The sequence below is a fragment of the Centropristis striata genome, chromosome 3, assembly GCF_030273125.1.
Source record: "Centropristis striata isolate RG_2023a ecotype Rhode Island chromosome 3, C.striata_1.0, whole genome shotgun sequence".
Taxonomy (NCBI): domain Eukaryota; kingdom Metazoa; phylum Chordata; class Actinopteri; order Perciformes; family Serranidae; genus Centropristis; species Centropristis striata.
Window position 1 is genome coordinate 11,085,296 of NC_081519.1, and position 20,883 is coordinate 11,106,178.

Genomic DNA, 20,883 nt, shown 5'->3' on the forward strand with positions numbered 1-20,883 from the left:
TTGCCCCCTAAAATGAAGAAATTCCAGGCCTGACTACCACACTAAGAAACCTTTGACCTGCCAACCAGTCCTCCGCTTTCAGTTTGTAGTATTTTATCTTCAGTACATTTACACTTACTGCCTCAGCTAATCTTATCTGTGATTCATGGACTCCCTTAAGAATGAAGTCATGGTTTGATTGTATGCCTCTTTCTACACTGTAAAAAAAAACAGTAAAAAGTCTGGCAGAAAAATTTGCCATCTGTATCCATATTTAAAAATAAATACATATCTGTAGAATAATTATTTATATGTATTCTTTTTTTTAACTTTAATGTCATAAGTGTTTGTTTATCTCTATTCTTACATTTTTGTTTACTTTAAATTTTATGTTTTACTTTAGGAAAACAGAAACTTGCCCTAATTTTATATTCAGCAATATGATGTGTATTTTCGTAAGAGTACAAAGTCAAAGTCAAATGTATTTCTATAGCGCATTTACAGACAGCTGAGCCGCACCAAAGTGATTCACATAAAAGTGCATAAAGTGAAACAAAAAACAAAACAAAAAGGGTTATAAGACATTGCCTGCAAGGGTTAAAATAAATTAAAATAAGAAGGGATCATTTTAAAGGCACTGAGGGATTACAAGGGGACACTATTCCCTAGTACTTGCTGGAGGAAAACTTTAATTGAAGGTAAGAGAAAAGAAGTTTAAGTGAGACTTAAAAACATTTAGGGATTGCGCTGTACAGATGTAATTTAACGTTCAATACAGTAAAAAATAATGTCCCATTGTATTAATTTACAGATTTAAATGCCCATTGTATGGTTAATATTGGTAATCAAAGTAATTTTTCTTTTCTTTTTCTTTTTTCTTTTCATTTTTAGTGTAGGGTTGTTCCGGTAGCTTCTAGTGTGTCAGACATGTCCTCAAATAACTTCTGGACAAATTGATAAATACTGTCTCTTGTAGTTCAAAATTAAATAATGGCTTTTGGCAAAAATACACTTTATTTTAAGTTTTTCTGCAAAGACAACATCATGATGCATGTGAGTTGACTTTAATTCATCCACATCTGCTCATTCACCCCCTCGCTCCTCGCTGGGACCCAGAGGGACTGAACCTCTCTGGTTTTGAGGCTTAAAGCTGCTGAATTTAGAAAATCTGTTGTTGACTTGTTGGCAGAGTACAAACAAGTGCGCGAGCCCGTGCGCGCGGCTGTTGCGTTCGTGCGAGGTGGTGCAACTAACTGTAATTATGTCGCTAAAAGCTCCACCCCCGCCCATTTCTTAATCCCTTATATCCGCTAATACCGCGACGGACATTTACCCACAAGCACCAGCTGCCTCACAGTTCCGTGTCGTGGAGCTCCGAGTCCGGGACACTTTTTTGTTTACGTCTGCTGAAGTGTGAGGAGAGAGAAAGGTAAGAAGTCCTCTTCCTGTGTGGATGACTGAACACCTGTGCTGCACTAAAGTAAAAAAAACAACAACTGTCCTTTCACTCCATCTGGGAGTCTGACTTCAGGTTATAATCTTGTTTTAGATTTTTAAAAGCTTGTTTTTATGTTGCTTCACTAGTTATACAGTATGCACTGCTGATTAAATAGATGGGATATTATCAGTGGTGGAATGTCACAAAGTACATTTACTGAAGTTTACATTTAACATTTAAGGTACACTTTACTTGAGTATTTCAATTTTCTGCATTTTATACTTCTACTACAACTCTATATCTGTACTATATATGTCTGACAGCTTCATTCATTCCTGTCCAGTGAAACTATTTATCTCCAGATGTGTTGATTCTGAATGTGATGAACTGAAGGGTGAAGTCTCCCTTTAGGTGTTAAGCTTAATAAACTTTTTTTTAAAAACGTTCTTTGAATAGAACATCTCAAAGCTGAAAACAGGGCTGTGAAAAGGTGACTTCTTAGAGATGTGAGGTTTTCACAGGACAGTGATGCTTCTAACAAATGATCATCTTATTTAATATGATTCTTGCTGTAGGTTTTATCGTGTTAAGGGCCCCTGAATTGATACCAGTGGTGGAATGTAACTTAGTGCATTTACTAATGCAAATATTGTACTTTTTACTCCACTACATTGGAGCTATCAACGTGGAGAGTCAAGTTGATAGCTTTAGTTACTTTCCAGATCAATACTTAACATAAAAAACATGATCAATGTAAAGTGATTAGACATTAAAAAACAAACAAACCTAATAACAGTATGTAAAGATGAGCCCTTTCTTGAGAAAATGAAAATGCTGCTTCCACAAATGCATGAATACAAATAATCTAATAATATATTTAGAATATATAAAACAATCTGAGTGGGCCCATTCTGCATAATGAGTATTTTACTTTTGATACTTTAAGTACATTTTGATGCTGATCAATACTTTTGTACTTTTACTTCAGTAAGTTTTGAATGCAGGACTTTTGCTTGTAGTGGACTCATTTCACAGTGTGGTATTTGTGCTTTTACTGAAGAAAAGGATCTGAATGTTTCTTCCACCACTGACTGATACACATTAGGTCACAGGCACCGATTTGATATGGTTTCGCTTCAGAGACTTAATACTCAGACTGAACTAATGTCTCAAGTGAATTAAGTAGTGGAAATAAACCCCCCCTCTATCCTGAATCTCCATCAAAAACCCTGGTTGAGCGCCACTGGAATGACTACCCAACAGCAAATGAGGGAGTTAAAAATGGCACTATCAACATCTACAACTGTAAAAATGCAACATTTACACATTAATGTAGCTGTACCTTTAATCCAAAAACAACACATATAATAGCAAAACATTTTACTGCACAATCAATACTTTTACTTTGAAAAGCTTTAAGTACAATCTACTTACATACTACTACTACTACTACTACTACTACTACTTACATACTCTTTAGTGAGTTTTTTAATTCAGGACCTTTACTTGTATTGTAGTTCTTTCACATAGTGGTATTAATAGTTTAAATCAAGTAAATTATCTGAATACTTCCTCCACCTTTGGATACTTAACACTTTATGAGATAGGAGACTTGTGCAGAGAATATAGATGCATGCAAACATGAACAGTAAACATCCTTGCAGGCCGCTGTTAAACCTATTTTTCTTTTCAGCAAAGTACACATCACTGGAGCCTCCCACAGGGAGTCACATATGTTGTAACTAATAACTCCTTGTGGGCAAATCCTCATCCTGTCAGATCTTGTAATAAAGATTTGAGTCCACTTTATGTTTTCAAAAGTTCCAGCTGCACAATATCAATTTATAGAATGTGGTAGAGTGGATGTAATTCTGAATGTCTGTGATTCCTGGGATTCCTCAGCGAGTCAGAAGCTTCTGTCTGTATGCATACAGTATCTGAAACCAGACACCATGGTTGATCCGTGTCAGTAGGCTAGGGAGTGTTTCCCACCGCTGTTATTTGCAAAAATGGGAATGAAGGCAAACCTGTTTATGTGAGTCACTGCAAGAACAGTGCATGGCCTTAGACATACTGTGTCACAGGAGAGACTGTCTCCTTGTTTCTGCAGCCTCTCTTGAGGTTAAAATGTGGGTCTCCTCCCTGTTAACTCTGTGACGCCCGCTCATTGTTCTCTCTTTGCTCAGTCAGCTGTTTGACATGGCCTCGCCTGACGATACAGAAGGCTCTCTGACTCCTGTGGACTTTATCCAGCTGCAGCATTACATGGAATGTAAGTTTCACCTTCTCACTTCACATTATTTCAACAACTATATATTTTACCATCATGCAAATAAGTCACCATAACAGACTGACTGAATTTGTATGTAAAGTAAGTAGTGGTTAGCACTCACTGCAAGAGGTTCACAGGTTCGAATCTGGCCTGCAGCTCTTCTGTGTGGAGTTTGCATGTTCTCACCGGGTCCTCCGGCTTCCTCCCGCAGGCCAAAAACATGCACTTAGGTTTAATTGGTGACTCTAAATTGCCCCTAGGAGTGAATGAGAGCGTGATTGTCTGTCTCTATGTGTCAGCCCTGTGATAGTCCTGTCCAGGGTGCACCACACCTCTCGCCCAATGTCAGTGAATGAATGAATGAATCAATCAATCAATCAATCAATGCAGGCTAAAAACTAAAGTCGATCGATCTTTTGCAGTGGCTGCCCCTAAGCTGTGGAACAGTTTATCGCAGCTTATCAAGTCGTCAGAGACTTTGGACATTTTTAAATCTTCTCTTAAAACTATTTTTTTCTCCCAGGCTTTAGAACCTGTGTGAGAAGAAAGTTGTTTCTGTGTGTTGTATTGTACATCTCATATCATATATTACTAGATGAAATTGTATTTTTTAATTTTATCATTGAGTTTATTGTTATTCATTTATGTATCTTTTGGATTTTTTGTAGTTATTCATCTATGTAAAGGTGCTCTAGAAATAAACGTGACCTTGACCTTGACCTTGATTGAATGAACAAATGAATGATTGAATGATTTGCATTGGTTGAATCTAACTAAGTGTTTCCATTTTTACTGCACTACATTTACCTGACAGCCAAAAGTTACTTTGCTGATTAAGTTTTTAAATGCAAAACATGTGATAAGCTCATAAAATGTGACACATTGTTACAGATTAAACCGACCGACTGTGTATAATGTAATTGAAATGAGTTCCAGCTGGACCAGCTACAACGTAACAAGACTAGTAGAGCCCGATCGATACTGGATTTTTGCGGCCGATATATTAGGAAATTAAAAAATTCTGATAGCAATATTTGGGACATGTATACGGAAGACGTATACATGGGGTCAGGTAGGAGAAAAAAATAATGAGAGGAGGATTTTTTTTTTCATTATGCAGTTTGAGAAAAAAGTTGAAATAACAAGAAAAAAGTGACAGGTGTATTCAGTGAAGTTAGAAAAGATATTCACAGATTCGTGTCAATAAGTGATCAAAGTAACATTTTTTTCAGAGAAATGGCACATCTATCCAAACAGTTAGGTAGACTGCAAGCTACAACTGGATTTTTATAAATTTTATAAAATTAGCAATAACTGCAATATTGAAAGGTGTAGTAGAACTAAAATACCCCTACACATAAATTAGCTATTTTTGGTAGTAGGCTAGTGTAATGATTGTTTTGGGCAAAATCTGCTTTTATGTAATTTATGAGAATGTTTTAGACATATATTGTATTATATTATATACATATTTTCTCAACATTGTCTTTGTCAATCATTATTAATTTTGACTATTTTCTCGAAATTAATAATGATTTATTTTTTTCCTCCTACCTGGCCCTAATCCTCTTCCATACATGTAACATTGCAATTATACTCCTATTTATTTTATAACGTTCAGGCAGATGGACTTCTTATTTGATTAAGTTTGCTGTTTCATATTCCAGAATGCAAATATTACATTTCTTGATGCCTGCTGTGTTTTGCGAACACGTAGTTAACAGTAAGTATATCCAGGCATTCTGATTGACTCTGTTGTGCAGACTTTTTGTAATACCTGATGGACTTATTTTATTGTGTTTCCAGCTCCTTGCAAACTTGAGCATCTCTCCTTCGGGAGATCAATCTGTGTTCACAGAAAGTGAATGCAGCTTTAATCACTTAGTATCAAACCTTATAAATGCAACAACAACAACAACAACTCCAAACTGTAAGTCTGCGCTTCTGCATCAGATTGTGGGGGAATACATAATTAGATAAACCTGTTGACAGGAAACAAAAAGTGGTACAGGGCTAAAAATATTTCCTCTGTACACTCAGAGGCTTTGAAAGAAATGAAATGGGTGTGTAGGCTTTTAGTGTCGGGGGGGGGGGGGGGGGTATTTGCATCGTTGGATAATGGATGAAAGGATAATTACACCCGCTCCTCTCTGGACCTGAGAAAAGAACATCTGACAGCACGACCCAGATGTAACGGAGGGTACACACAGTGCGTCCACGTCCATCGATGAGATCACATTTAGAACTGACGTGCTGTGTAATTAATTAATTGTGTGGGACAAATGAGAAATAGACAAAAAACTGCATTCTCTGCTTCTATCCTTCTCTATTTTCAGTTTTTGTATAATAGTTTGGAACAGACTTTTCCATCTTATTTTATTTTATTATTTTCTTGTGTCCTGTTTGCAATTTGTTAATTCACTTCGTTTCAAATAATTTTATTGTGATGACTCAGATATCATTGAACATGGCGTCCAGATAAGCATGCTTTATTTTATTTATTTATTTTTAAGCAAACAAACATGTGACAAGGAACGAAACATTACAGTATACGATATGAATGAAGTACACTTTATATCAGATTAGAGATCGATTCAGATCATATTTGAATAGTGTGATTTATACAAGGCCTGAAACTCACTCATTTTGTGACCTGTCTGATGTGTGTTCTGGCAGACAGCACTTTGAGGGTGAAAGATGTGATTAAGGAGTTTCACCCCGGGGGTCGTCTGGCCCAGCACAGCGTCGGAGAGGTAAGTCATGCAGCAGATCCATGGGGAGTCTTTATTTTACAAGCTAGTCATTTCCGATTTGTTCTTATACATTTTGCAGGAAGGTTTCTGAAAATACGTATTTAATTTGGTATTAACTATAGAGAAAAACATATATATAATTATTTATTATTTATTAAATATCAGAACTTTATTCTGCATCTATGTTGAATTATATGGGGGACGGAAGCTGCTAAAATTAAAATAATTAAATAAATGACACTTTGAATGACAGCCCCCTCTATGAAACAATTTATGAATAAAATAACACAGAAATAAATACATTTTTGGAAATAAATAGGGCAAAAAAGGGAAGGGAAAAGAATACATAAGCAAATAATAAAATAAATACACAAAAAATATATATAAAAGCAAAAATTATTATAAAAATAATTTATTAACCATAAAATAATTTTAAAATTACTTAATTAATTTCAAAGTAACTAAATAACTAACTAACTGTATATATATATATATATATATATATATATATATATATATATATATATATATACAGTTAGTTAGTTATTCCCCCTCTTTATTGACTCTCATACTTTAATTACCATTTATATATATATATATATATATATATATATATATATATATGGTAATTAAAGTATGAGAGTCAATAAAGAGGGGGAAGCATATTAATTAATTAAAATATTTTTTTGTGGGTTTGGTTTATTATTGCTGTAATGTGAAACTTATTAATTTGAAGTGAATCAATTCAACATTGTCTCTTTTTTCCTGTAATAAGTCCCAAATTACATGTTTTACCTATTACTTTGTAAGGGCATTATCTATGAATGACAGTAGTGGTAAAATAAAGCAATATGATGAATATAACGTAACACAAACTCATGTTTGTTTTGACCTTGAGTGACTTGAGTCTCATTTCTCTCCACAGTGCGTGGATGCAGTGGGTTTCTGTCTCTTTCTCAAGACCTACCTAGAAGTGGACGACTTCCCTGCAGATTTCTGCCAACGCCTTTTTCGCTATTTTCAACATGCGGAGCAGGATGGGTGCACAAAGAGTCCTCTGCCCAAAGGAGGTAAATCATTCTGAAAGCCTGATCATCTTTTACGTAACCGCATGAAGCAGGCGTTAAGAGGAAAAGCTTTCTGTTAGTGTGGCTGGAATTCACCACAGACCTTCCTGAAAATAATCAAAGAAAGAAAGGATGCTACAAAGAGTATTTTCTGTTGGATACTTTGTTCCTCGCCCACCTGTTTGTCTGTTTTTTTATCTTGTAGTGCTGCGTCACAGGACTGAAGCCGTAGGCGTAGAGAGAGTAGCTTTGGAGATTAGTGCACCTGTTCCAATAACCAACCTTTGATATAATATTTGCTTTTATCACTGCAGCTCAACATTTTTTTATCCAGAACTGAAAAAAACATACTGCTTTAAACCTCTAGGTCTGCAGTTTGGTTTAAAAGGTTCTTTACTGTGTTTCTTTCTCTTCAGGTGGGGTCTTTCTTCGGGATGTGTCCTGTTACTTCTCAGTGCTGGAAGAAGGACAGCCCAGAGAGAAGCTTGAGTGTTCGTTTAATCTTCCTTTTAAACATTTTGTTACATATTTATTATAGTGCAACTGCATTTAATGTATATTTCATCACTGATAAATAGAGATTGATGATTTAGAAGGTCTGACAAAATGACAAAACAAGACTTTGTTTTTCTCTTTTAGTTACTTTCAAGCTTTACGATAAAGACTGCAACCAACTCCTGGACAGCTCTGTAAGTTACTCAGAAACATTGACAAGTTGATCAAACTGCTCCATGTCTTAATTAACAAAATACTTGTGATGCATTTTTTTTGTGTATGTGTATTATTTAGACGTGAACCTGAAAAGTCAAATTACCCTGAAATGGCCTTGTTTACACAAAACAAATAAAAAAAATCAATACACTTCTTCAGCCAACCTAAAAAATGACAAAACAAGCAATTATTGCTATCAAAACTAATGCCCAGCTGTACATTGATTACACTTAACTTTAACAGGAATTTGAATGTATATATGTTATATGTATATATCAACTTAGATAAGATAAGATAAGAAACTTATTTTTGGATAAATGGCAAATATGAGTTAAGAGCATTTTGCACATTGTTTGGGATGATTGTGTTCACTGTGGATGTTGAGGCTGTAGTTTGAATTCTGAAGGTTTTTTTTTATTTTTGCACAATAATAAGACAAAAAGAAAAAGATAAATGGTAAATGGAGTGCACTTATATAGCGCTTTTATCCAAAGCGCTTCACACACATTCATACTGGTGGTCGAGGCTACCAGGGCACACTGGTGCCACCATTGGGAATTCATTCACACACTGATGAATGCAGCATCTATCAACTGAGGCACAGCCAAAATAAATGACAACAAAAGAAAGGTGTAAGGTAGCGGCAAGAAACCCCAAAGGGCTTATATAGGGCCTCTACCTATATGATAATTCAGTTAAGTTAAATTAAAAACAAGTAACTATGAAATAGAACAAATAATATTTACCATAAAAATAAAGCAAAATTATAATATTAAAAATAAAACAAACCAAAAAGATTTTTTTCGATGTTGAAGCTGTTCTCTCTTCATCAGGAGGTGGATCGTATAATCACCCAGATGGTGCGAGCGGCTGATTACCTGGGCTGGGACGTGACTGAACTTAGACCAGTAAGAGTCTCATTTTGACGCCTTTATTGTTTTTAAGCTTGTAGGATTTTTAATTCTATAACTAAATCATTCACACATTTTTCAGAAGCGTCTGCATGAGGTGAGAGGTGATAACTTAATGTTTTAAGTAGGAGGGTGAAAGTTTGCTTTGCATCATAAAGAGAGCGTAATAACAGCAGTCAGTCGATAGATAATGAGCAGATGTTTTTGTAATCGAACAGGTGCTCAAAGACATGATGAAAGCGATCGACGTGGACAACAGTGGGACTGTCACTCTGGATGAATGGGTGAAGGGAGGCATGAACAATGTGCCTCTGCTTGTTCTGCTTGGACTGAAGGTGAGAGAGCATTTGAAATTTCCCCTCAACACCCCCGTTTCATTATGTTTCTCAGAATAAACCAACTCACGATGATAAACCTCTTGCTCTGTTTTAGGTGTGATCACTCGTGGTTGCTGTTTTCTTTATTAAGTCCTTTTGTTCTCCCCTCTCACCCACAGATGACAGAGAGGGACGGGCAGCATATTTGGAGGATGAAGCACTTTAACAAGCCGACCTACTGCGGCGTGTGTCAGAATATGCTGCTCGGCCTCGGGAAGCAGGGACTCAGCTGCACCTGTAAGAGCTCACAGCCGCCATCAGGGGGCAGCGGCGCACCTCAAACGCAGTAGAAATGAAGCGGAGGAGTCACATCTTTTCATCACTTGTGCTATTTATTATTTGTCCGTTATTACACATTTATTATGTTGTAGAATCATATATAGTGGAGAGTTAGTCATCTTGAACTCACTCCCCTCTGTAACTGTTTTGCTTCATCTGTTCCTCAGGTTGCAAGTACACTGTCCACAATCAGTGCGCCAACCAGAACCCTGAACCCTGTGCTCGGACCTTTGTCAAGTCGAAAAAGGAGATTGGGGTAAGGACACATAGAATTGTGCATTTCTCTGTGGATTGAGCATTTTTATATTGCCCCTAGAGCTGCTTTATAACCAAACAATATAGGAAAATCACACTTTTTACACTATAGAACCCTTTAAGATGGTAGTTTTAGGAAATGCTTTACAAAATCTAGTAATTAGGCCATTTGGTGGAGACTGTTTTTATCTGCGGATTAATACACATTTGTTGTTTTTGGTGAATATTTCCTGCAGCAGGTTGGTGCATGCAGTGCAATGCGTACGAAAATTTCCAGTGAAGCTTCATGATAACCATTTGTCTCATTGACATATTTTAAAAAATCAGGTTGTGGACATTCAGAAAGTACCAGTTAGTGATCAGATCATGTTGGTTTTAGTGATTTCATTGGATTTGCTGACGATAAGAAAATGTATTATTGTCATGAACCGGCTCATAGATCACAACAAAACAAGGGAGACCACACATGTATTCAAGTTATAAGAAAATAATGTTTATTTAATCAATTGAAAACAACACAAAGAAACTTAATTATGAGTCAGTATATCAGTGGTGAGGTGTGTGCATGCATGCGATGTGGTGAAATGCAGGTGTATAAACTGAAAGTAACTAACAAACTAAACAAAACCAACTAAACCAGACCAACTAAAACACGCCAAGGTGGTGGCTGTAAAAGAGAGAGAGCGAGACAGAACTGAGGCCTCAGCTCCTCCATATAGCCTCAGTGATTGAGACTGGATTCAGGTGTGCTTCTCCAGCCTCCTCCTCCTCTGCAGACTGGAGGAGTGGCCTGACCTGTGGCTCCTCCTACAAAGGAAGACAAATACAACATGCCACAACACACAGAGGGGGAGGGGATCATCACAATATCCTATATTTTATGTCTTTCTTAAGTCCTGTTGTCACATTTAAACAGTGGTGGAAATAGTATTTAGATCCCTTACCTCAGTAAACATACTAATACCACTCTGTGAAATGACTCCACTATAAGTAAAAGTCCTGCATTCAAAACTTACTTCAGTAAAGCTACAAAACTATCGGCATCAAAAGTAAAAGTACTTATGCAGAATGTATTCTACTATTGTCCAGGTAAGGCTCATTTGAACTACTTAATATACTTTTATCTGGTTTAATCTTTAAACATGTAATCATTTTAAATGGATCGTGTTTCATGTTAAATCTCAACCTGAAAAGTAACTAAAGCTGTCTAAAGCTAAATGTAGTGGAGTAAAAAGTACAATATTTGCCTCAAAATGTAGAGAAGTAGAAGTATACAGTTACATATGTGGAAATACTCAAGTAAAATTGTAAAAATTGTACTTAAGTAAAGTACTTGAGTAAATGTACTTAGTTACATTCCACCACTGCATTTAAACTAAATCTGTGCAGGGGGAAGCCACGTGGACCTTAAATTATTTATTCATTTTTCTGTCCATTTTTTTTGTTGCTGACCCAAAGGCTCATTTTTTCATGTGAATGTATCCATGTCTGTTTTCTTTTTACTGACCCAAAACCAAACAGCAGCAGCAGTGAACACATTCGTGACAGAGAGAGAACATCACAGTGCATTAGTCAGTAATAAGTGCGGCCCATCAGTGTTTTTTAAGTGCAGATTACAGCTGGCACAGTCTGTTTTATGCATCTGCTAAATGGTCTGATTTCGCACACGTAGACAGCGTAGACTACGTCTTGTTCTGGTCTAGTGACACAAACAAAACTCATAACCTGAACAGGAGCACAACAGTGAACTTGCCAAGTTTAATCAGCTTCCGGAGGTTTGATGTGCCAGTATGCTTCAGGGATATCTGATCTGTTGATGCATGTCTGCCTGTCAATGGTTATCCAAATAGTCATAAATCCAATGATGTCAATAATTTCCACAGCTGGTCTAAGGAGGGTGTGACTTGTGCTCATTCTTTTAAAGTCAACAGAGCATTATTTTTTTCTTAAGTCATTCAGGGCTGGGTTGTGGTTTGGCACTGCTGTTAACATGAATGTTAATCCTACAGCGTAAGTTGGAAATCATCTTAAGACTTGCCCAGACACTGTGAGAAGAACAAGTGAAAATTATTCTGGGTTATGGGGTGTGCTACTGCAGTTTCTCCCACCGACCAATAATGTTAAATCAATCTTAAAACAAGAAAAACAAACTTTCATTTTGTGTTGATTTTGGCGGCCCCTGTGGACAAAAGTGGTAGTGTTTTTTTCCATGAGCACCACCACCTCCTGTCATAAACATTTGGATCTGGCCAGCGTATGAATTTGTTTTGGAAGTTGTTTTTTATTTTCCTCCTTGAACGAATGTATTTGAATGATGCATAACAATGAAGATAATGTTTCTATTTGTGGTGATGTAGGATAAATAACTCTAATATGACGATGGTCAAACAAAGTAAAATTAATTTTAGCCAAAAAACATAAATGCATATATTGATGTAAAACATGTCTTGCAATGTATTTAATCAATTCTCTTTATCTGCTGAATGAAGAAAAACTTTTTTTAAAAGGCTTTTACCTGGTTTTATATATTTATTTTACCTGGATACACACATATATATATATATATATATATATATATGATATAAGTATCAGCAATAGTGAGGATAAATCTCCTCCTGCTTCCTTTTGACTGACTAACATACTTCTCACTGCCAAACTTTGCCTGGGAATTTTTTTAACATGGACTCTTCTTGTCTATGTGCCGTAAACGTTTACATCTGATTTTGTGGGGAATCAGACCCAGGAACTGGCATTAAAAAATAACTATATGGAAATGGCCAATCTTCTCACTGATCGTCTTTTTTGTTTTATAAAGACATCTGTATTAAACTGAGACTGTTTCATAAGTTAAAACTCCTTGTCTGTGTCTCAGGTAGCTGCTCACGACTGGATCAGAACTGACTGTAAATCCAGCAAGTGTCAGGTCTGCCACAAGAGGATCAAAACTTTAGCGGGGAGGCGCTGTGTGTGGTGCCTGGAGATGGTGAGGCATTTGTGTGTGTGTGTGTGTGTGTGTGTGTGTGTGTGTGTGTGTTTGTGTGTTGGGACATTAATAAATGAATTTCAGAGGGATATTTGTCTTTGTTCACTGAGTTTTGTTTCTTTTTAAGCGTCATGATGAGTGTCTGTTCACTGGCTCATCCACTTGTGATTGTGGGCCACTGAAAGATCACATACTGCCTCCGTGGGCCATATACGCTGTCTCAAAGGTAAAATAAGCAGATCTGTAAATTTGGCTGCAGCAGATTTTAGATTTTTAGGATGTCAGTGTGTTTTTACAGTCGGTGTGTTTGTTGGATAATTGTCCTGTGTTTCCTGCAGGAGGAGGACACCAGCTTGTTAAACGTCACCCCGGATGGCCACATCCTGCAGGTCTGCTGTTATCAAATCTTCCTACACACTTTTACTCCTTTACCAACTGTACACCCATGTGTTTTCTCTGTGAGGTCCTTTTCAAGTTGTCTGCTCAAATTACCATCTGCATATCGCTGCTTTTGGGAGAAGCTCCAATCTTCGTGATTTCTTTGAAGAATTTTATGTTGAAAAGGAGTGTGCCAGTGTCTTTGTAGTCAGTTTCAGTTCAGTATTTTGGATGAAATCCTGGAAACATCAACTGTCATGTCCGCTTCAGCTGGGACGAGCACACTGAGCCAGTCTTTAAATTTAAAGTATCACATACGCACCTCCTATAGCATTACCCACTTATAAAAATATGGCTAAATAAACAGTTTCTGTTTGTAATTCTGCTCACTTTGCTCTGTGTCATTATGTGTGTACATTAAAGTACATTTTTGAACATCTACTGTCAACATTGTTCAGTTGAAAATTCTACAAACATATATTTGGCAGTTACAATACATCATCATCATTTTTAAATATTCAAGAAATCAAGCTTGTTTTTAGTGCAAAAAATGTATACAAAGAAGTCATGGTGCATAGTGGTTATCTACATGTTAAGGCTATTTGCTTAAAAAAATGGATGGATTACTTTATTAAATTGATAATGGAAATTAAAAATAATTAAAATCTAACTCCACAATTTCATTATAATTTCCCACTTGACTAGTAAAGTCTTTGGAAATTAAATTTCACATTCTATTTTACTTTTAATTTTCAAATGGTAAAATAGATATTTTGGAAAATCACCACTGTATAGCGGAATACAACTTTAAAAAGTGAATGTATAAAACTTGTTCCATTTAATTTCTTATAGAATGCCAATACAAGCATTTTGCATTTTCATTTTCATTTTCATTTTCATTTTCATTTTCATTTTTACTCAAATAAAACATGCATATGTATGAAAATTATAATGCTATTGTTAAATTACATTTTCATTTTTAAGTTTTACATTAATATTTTTACAAAGTCCTCCATAGGCCTTCATACAAAATCTTCTTTATTCATAGCAACATAAGTCACATTATTGATCAGATCTGAATCTCTAACGTTTCCTTCTTCAGATTGTTTCAATTCCAGACACACACCCTCTGCTTGTGTTTGTCAACCCAAAAAGTGGAGGAAAGCAGGGTGAACGGTGAGCAGCTTAGAGTCTTGATAACTTTCTTTTTTACTCCTTTACTCCATTTTATGTAATTTTTAAAATATGAATCCCGTCCCTCTCACTCTAAGGATGTGTTAATTTGTGTGTGTGTGTTTTTCACAGAGTGCTCAGAAAGTTTCAGTACCTGCTGAACCCGCGTCAAGTGTACAACCTTTCCAACGGAGGTCCTGCACCAGGGTACAGGACACTTTCACCACTGTAACTCTACAACTTAGCTATTTTTTTCTATTAATCTTGTCTTTGTGTCCTCAGACTACACTTCTTTCGCAATCTGCGTGAGTACAGGATCTTGGTGTGTGGAGGAGACGGCACTGTCGGCTGGCTCCTGGATGCTATAGGTACCGTGGGTCTCTTTGGGTTTCAGAGAGGCAATTAAAGGGATTTATTGAAGTGGGGTTGTATGAGGTACTTATCCATAGTCAGTGTATTACCTACTGTAGATAGCAGTTTGGCGAAGCAGGCAGGAGTACCGGCACAGAAGCTAAGTAATGTACAGCTGTGGACAGGGGCAACAGCAAAATGTATTTTAAACACCTTAAAAAAGTCAATAATCGTAAAAGTGTATACTATATAATATTTTCACTGCTTCACCTTGTTGTCATACAGCCCCTTCTGACGCTATTATATTAATCTATACTCTTCAGAGACACCAGACTCCAATGAAAAAACAGTAATTTTACTTTGCAGAACACAGTAGTTGCTGGTCTACCGCTGCCTTGATCGGTTAGTTTCTGTGTGTCATTGTGTGACGTTGATTAATCTGAACTAACCCTTTAAAACATCAAAGTCACATACTAACAGAAATAAACTAACTGATCCATGCAACTGTAGACCAGCAACTCTCGTGTTCTGTGAAGTGAAATAATAGTTTTTTCAAAGGAGTCTGGTGGCTTTGAAGAGAACAAAGAACGGCTTCAGTCCCCAGTGGTAAAGAGTGTTTGTGCCAGTACTCCTGCCTGCTTCTCCAAACTGGGGGCATACCAGCCGCCATCTCCAGTAGGTGATACACTGACTATGGATGAGTACCTCATACAACACAACTTCAAACAAGCCAGACTATCCATTTAAGATAACTATCTCTAAGGCTAAATATTTATATTCTGGGATTTCAGACAAAGAAAACCTGCCGGTGCGTCCTCCAATAGCTGTCCTGCCTCTGGGCACCGGGAATGACCTTGCCCGCTGTCTACGCTGGGGAGGAGGTAAAGCCATCAGCTGATTGACTCTAAACCATCACAGGGGTGTTGTTGGCACTGACAATGAAGCCGTGTGTTTACTTGTTATGCCTCTTCTGTAATCCCTGTGAAAGGCTACGAGGGGTCAGACCTGAGAGAGACCCTGAAGGAGATTGAAGCCAGCGAGTTGGTAGACATGGACCGCTGGAGCATCCAGGTGATACCAGAGGACCCCCAAGACACAGGAGACCCAGTGCCCTATGAGATCATTAACAACTACTTCTCTATAGGAGTGGTGAGTCACTGCCTCAGCAGAAAGGAATGATGACATCACACATAATTATCAATTGGTTTCATCCCCCCCAAAAAAAACAAAAAACACCAAAAACTGAAAGTACAAAACATTTCTTCCTCTAAAATATACCTTTAACAGGATGCTTCTATTGCTCATCGTTTCCACTCGATGAGAGAGAAACACCCCCAGAGATTCAACAGCAGGTGAGCTTCCACACTAAACTGTATGAACAGGAGTGTCATTTAATGAAAAGTATAACAGATATTAGTTTCTTTTAATCAATACGGATAAAGTTTTTGTCATTCTCTGTTTTTAAGAATGAAGAACAAACTTTGGTATTTTGAGTTTGCCACTTCTGAGACAATCTCTGCATCTTGCAAGAAGCTGAAGGAGTGTCTCATGATTGAGGTTAGAATATGCAACACATGTTGAGCCAAAAGTAATTTTTGTAATTTACATAATCACCTCTGGCATGGAAGTCAGGCTTTCGCTGTTTGAATTTCAGCAGGATTAAAGACAAAGTACTTTTATAAAACACGCTAAGACACAAAACCACAATTTAAAATTGTATATTTTAATGAATTCTGTTGTTGTGCATGGTCAGAGGGTGGGAGAGGTACTAAATGAACAGTTTGGGCTCGAGGGCACAGCCTTGTTGGAGGGCTTGAGTTCATGTCTGAACTCTTTCTTTACTTCAGTTGCATAAACAGCTTTTTTTTTTTACCTCCAGTGCTGTGGGAAGTATATAGACCTGAGCAACATATCTCTGGAGGGCATAGCTGTCCTCAACATACCCAGCATGCACGGAGGCTCCAACCTCTGGGGCGAGTCCAGGAAGCCTGACGGTGTGCCAGAGGTGGAGCACAGTGAGGTTATCACTGACCCTGAACTTCTTAAAACAGTCTCTCAAGGTCTGTACTCTCCTTCATCACCATGTTTATAGTGTCCAGATATCGTCAGCAAGCCATCAACCTGGTTGTTTGCAATGCTGATTTAATGCTTTACAAACTCTTTGAACTTGATCGGTGTGTGTGTTTTGTTGCTCCGCAGATATAACTGATGAACGTTTGGAGGTGGTGGGGCTGGAAGGAGCCATAGAGATGGGACAGATCTACACTGGACTGAAGAGCGCCGGGCACAGACTGGCACAGACCTCCCAGATTACCATCAGGTGGTTTATTTGAACCTACAGGTGGATGACAACAACAACAAGGATGTTTGTGGTTATATTGCATTTTATTATCAGGGTTTCCTGGTATTTAACCCCTTTCTATGCAGTCTGTACAATAAAAATGAGAGAGATGCACTGTCAAGATGTCAAGATGTTCGAGGCCATCTTGAAATACCCTGATCATCCGCTACACAAAACCTTTATGGACCAAAAAAACAGCAGTGCATGGCTCCTCTCTCTCTGTTGCAGGACGGAGAGATACAAAAGATCCTTTGCTCCTACAGCCATCAGGCTATCTCATTCTTCCAGAGTTACCAGACTAACTGAATTTCCCCTCGGGGATAAATAAAGTAATTTTGATTTGACTGATTGATTGACTGAAAAATAGACAATATAATTAAACTCACTTTCTGTCCTCTCTGTGTGCAGGACAGTCAAAGCTCTGCCTATGCAAATCGACGGGGAGCCCTGGATGCAGCCGCCATGTACTGTAAGTGTCGTTAAACAAACTTAATCAGTGCCAACAGCCAATAGTTACCACATCATATTATTCAATCGAATTAAATGTATTCATAATTAATTGGAAGGGCTACACAGTCCACAGTCGTGGTTAGCACTTCACAGTCAGGGGTCTCAGGTTCTAAAACGGCCCTGCGGCTCTTCTGTGTGGAGTTTGCATGTTCTCCCCGTGTCATCGTGGGTTCTCTCCAGGTCCTCAAGCTTCCTCCCACAGTCCAAAGACATGCAGCTTAGGTTTAATTGATGACCCTAAATTGCCCGTAGGAGTGAATGAGAGTGTGAAAGGTTGTCTGTCTCTATGTATCAGCCCTGTGATAGTCTGGCAACCTGTCCAGGGTGTACCCCACCTCTCGCCTAATTTCAACTGTGATAATAGAATGATATATAATGAATGAATGAATGAATCAGTAAATGAAGGAATGAATGAATACTTTGGCACGAGACATGCTTCTGCTGAAGTGCAGATAAGAGCAACACAATTTGACAACACCGCAAACTGCAGCCTCAAAAATGATCATACATTTGAATTATCACATCCTTAATAAAGTTTAAACATAAGTGCATCTCAATACATTAGAATATGATGGGAAAAGTCCATTTCCAGTAGTTCAAGTCAAAGAGCCCCAACCAAGTATTGAGTCATATAGATGGACATGCTTTTCAGAGGCCAACATTTCCATATTAAACAAACTTTTTAAAATTGGTCTTTTGTAATATTCAAATTTTTTTGAGATACTGAATTTTAGGTCTTCATTAAATGTAAATCATAATCATTATAATTAGAAGAAATGAAATGTTTAATTCTATGTGTAATAGACCTATATAATGTGTTATTTCCACTATTTGAATTTAATTACTGACATAAATAAACTTTCTATGATATTCAGATTTATTGAGATGCACCTGTAAACATTCTGTATTAGTTTAAGTGAGGTGAACTGTACATAATAAACTGGAAACTGAGGGTCTGCTTGTCATGCACTCACTTATCACACATGGGACATTATTAAAGTCAGGTAGGACTCAGTGCAGAGGGTCAGCTGAAATAACACAGGAAGTGATGTGAAAAAAGTATACATTTTGTATATATTTTGCCAGACAATTTTATATGTATTTTCTCTGGGCATCTTAAAGGTATTTTAACACAAATAATTACACTTCCATTTACCTAAATGTTTTTATTTATTTATTATAGATCCACATAACTCACAAGAACAAAGCTAATATGCTGATGGCTGCACCAGCAAAACCAACTGGCTTCTTCCACCTCAAGTAGATCTCACGACGTCCTCCAGTCCACCGAGGGTCATAGCAGAACACCTGTATTATTGTGAATGATGCAGGATGAGTATTCAAAAGACAACATCCATCGCTGAATGTGTAACTGTGTGTTTCCTTTGTTAAGTATTACTGTGTATGTATCCCTGATATAATTCTAATATAGTACAGACAGCTTGCACTGAGGCAGAGACCACACCGACAAATGTTTCAAAAGTGCAAATTTCAGTCTGATTGCTGCTATTGTGTGCCAACTTAAATGTAATGCATCCATTATTGTTGTGTATCTACAGTGTACGGATAAGGAGTATTTGTTTATTTTTATTATTTAGTTGTGGTTCGTCAAACTCAACAGTCGTGTCATGTGAGTTTCATCTCCACTTCCTAATGCAGTGGATGATGATGTGGTTTTGTTCCTTCCTCAGCAGCTCGACAACTCTGTTCTCACGTCTTTCTCTGTCTGTGTTCATCCCACTAAGTCAGAAAATTATACCATGTTATTGTTTTTTACCGTTTCCTAGAGAAATTATGTGAGAAACACGCGCTTTAATGTGGCTTTATAAAGATTTGATCTACAGGTACATCTCAATCAATTAAGATATCATAGAAAGTTTATTTATGTCAGTAATTCAATACAAAAAGTGGAAATAACACATTATATAGATCCATTACACACAGAATGAAACATTTCCTGTCTTAATTTATTTAATTTCTTAATTTCATAAGTATAATGAATATGGCTTAAATTTAATGAAGAAAAATTCAGTGTTTCAAAAATGTTTTAATATTACAAAAGACCAATTTAAAAACAAGTATGTTTAATATGGAAATGTTGGCCTCTGAAAAGTATGCCCATCTATATGCACTCAATACTTGGTTGGGGCTATTTGACTTGAACTACTGTAAATTGACTTTTCTATGATATTCTAATGTATTGAGATGCACCTGTACAGTTTAAAAACAGTCAGTGCACATTAATGTTTCTAATACATGAACGTGCACTGGACAAGAGTAATGTCAGTAATCTTAGTTTCCTGCATGATGTCGCCCTGTGACTTTGCTGCCAGTTTATGTCTTTGCATCATCTCTGTAATCAGTCACAAAATACACAAAAACCCTCAGAATTGTAATGAAATTAGGATATTTATCACACAATAATCTACTTTGAGACTGGAGAAATGTTGGAAAACTTGCCAATGTTAGATTTTGTTTAATTGATGTGCATGATGTGTCTTTAACTTTCAGTGTTTTGGAATTCAGTGTCCTGGTTTACATGTAACAAGCTCTCATGTTCATTAATTGTCTTGTCTTAATGTCAGATTGTGTAGTTGTCCTTTGCTTGTGTGTCTGAAAAAAATGCATACTCAGTTCCCCTGAGACTCATACAGCATTGAATTCTCCTTATAAACAATTACAATCTGTCGCCCCACTACAAGTCTCTCTGTAATATGTGACCTGTTTATATTTCTGGAGATTTCAGTGCCTGTTGCAGCTGAATATGAAGCTCTTGGACGTTTGCTTACACTGACGTGAGACAGACTTACCACAAGATGCTGCAGTATTTGATGATATAAAAACACAATATTCATCCTAAACTCCTATAAAGGACAATTGCCAGCCAAATGTTTAAATGGCCATTTAAATAAAAAAGCATAGATCTTAAAGATGCTTTCAAAGTAGAAAAAACTGAAATTTGCCTATAAAAAGATAAAAACACATATAAAACTATGAGTGCGCTCCTGTGCACATTTGCCATAAAGAATGTTTATCAGTGTATTTCTGTGAAGTATTATGTGTTTGCAGTATTGCTCTGTATGCAGCCCACTAAAATTCTAAATC

General features: G+C 37.0%; 1 protein-coding gene across 1 annotated transcript; it reads left to right on the forward strand.

Annotated features, from left to right (window-relative positions):
• Positions 1-1,279: 1,279 nt before the first annotated feature.
• dgkab (diacylglycerol kinase, alpha b) lies at positions 1,280-20,514 on the forward strand. Its single transcript, XM_059329255.1, has 24 exons — positions 1,280-1,408; positions 3,604-3,689; positions 6,366-6,442; positions 7,368-7,512; positions 7,926-8,000; positions 8,149-8,198; positions 9,054-9,128; positions 9,350-9,466; positions 9,628-9,745; positions 9,955-10,043; positions 12,915-13,025; positions 13,153-13,251; positions 13,364-13,414; positions 14,506-14,579; positions 14,709-14,783; positions 14,859-14,944; positions 15,719-15,808; positions 15,916-16,076; positions 16,215-16,279; positions 16,394-16,484; positions 16,807-16,987; positions 17,127-17,247; positions 17,677-17,737; positions 18,962-20,514. The coding sequence occupies exons 2-24, from the start codon at positions 3,617-3,619 to the stop codon at positions 19,040-19,042; spliced, it is 2,166 nt and encodes a 721-aa protein (XP_059185238.1). The 5' UTR covers positions 1,280-1,408; positions 3,604-3,616; the 3' UTR covers positions 19,043-20,514.
• Positions 20,515-20,883: the final 369 nt, after the last annotated feature.

Bases quoted from the DNA above. Each gene is read 5' to 3' on its own strand.
- dgkab (XM_059329255.1), top strand. From the start codon at position 3,617: ATGGCCTCGCCTGACGATACAGAAGGCTCTCTGACTCCTGTGGACTTT. The intron at 14,580-14,708 runs GTGAGCAGCTTA...TGTTTTTCACAG, and splicing joins GGAGGAAAGCAGGGTGAACG to AGTGCTCAGAAAGTTTCAGT. The intron at 16,485-16,806 runs GTTAGAATATGC...TTTTACCTCCAG, and splicing joins AGGAGTGTCTCATGATTGAG to TGCTGTGGGAAGTATATAGA.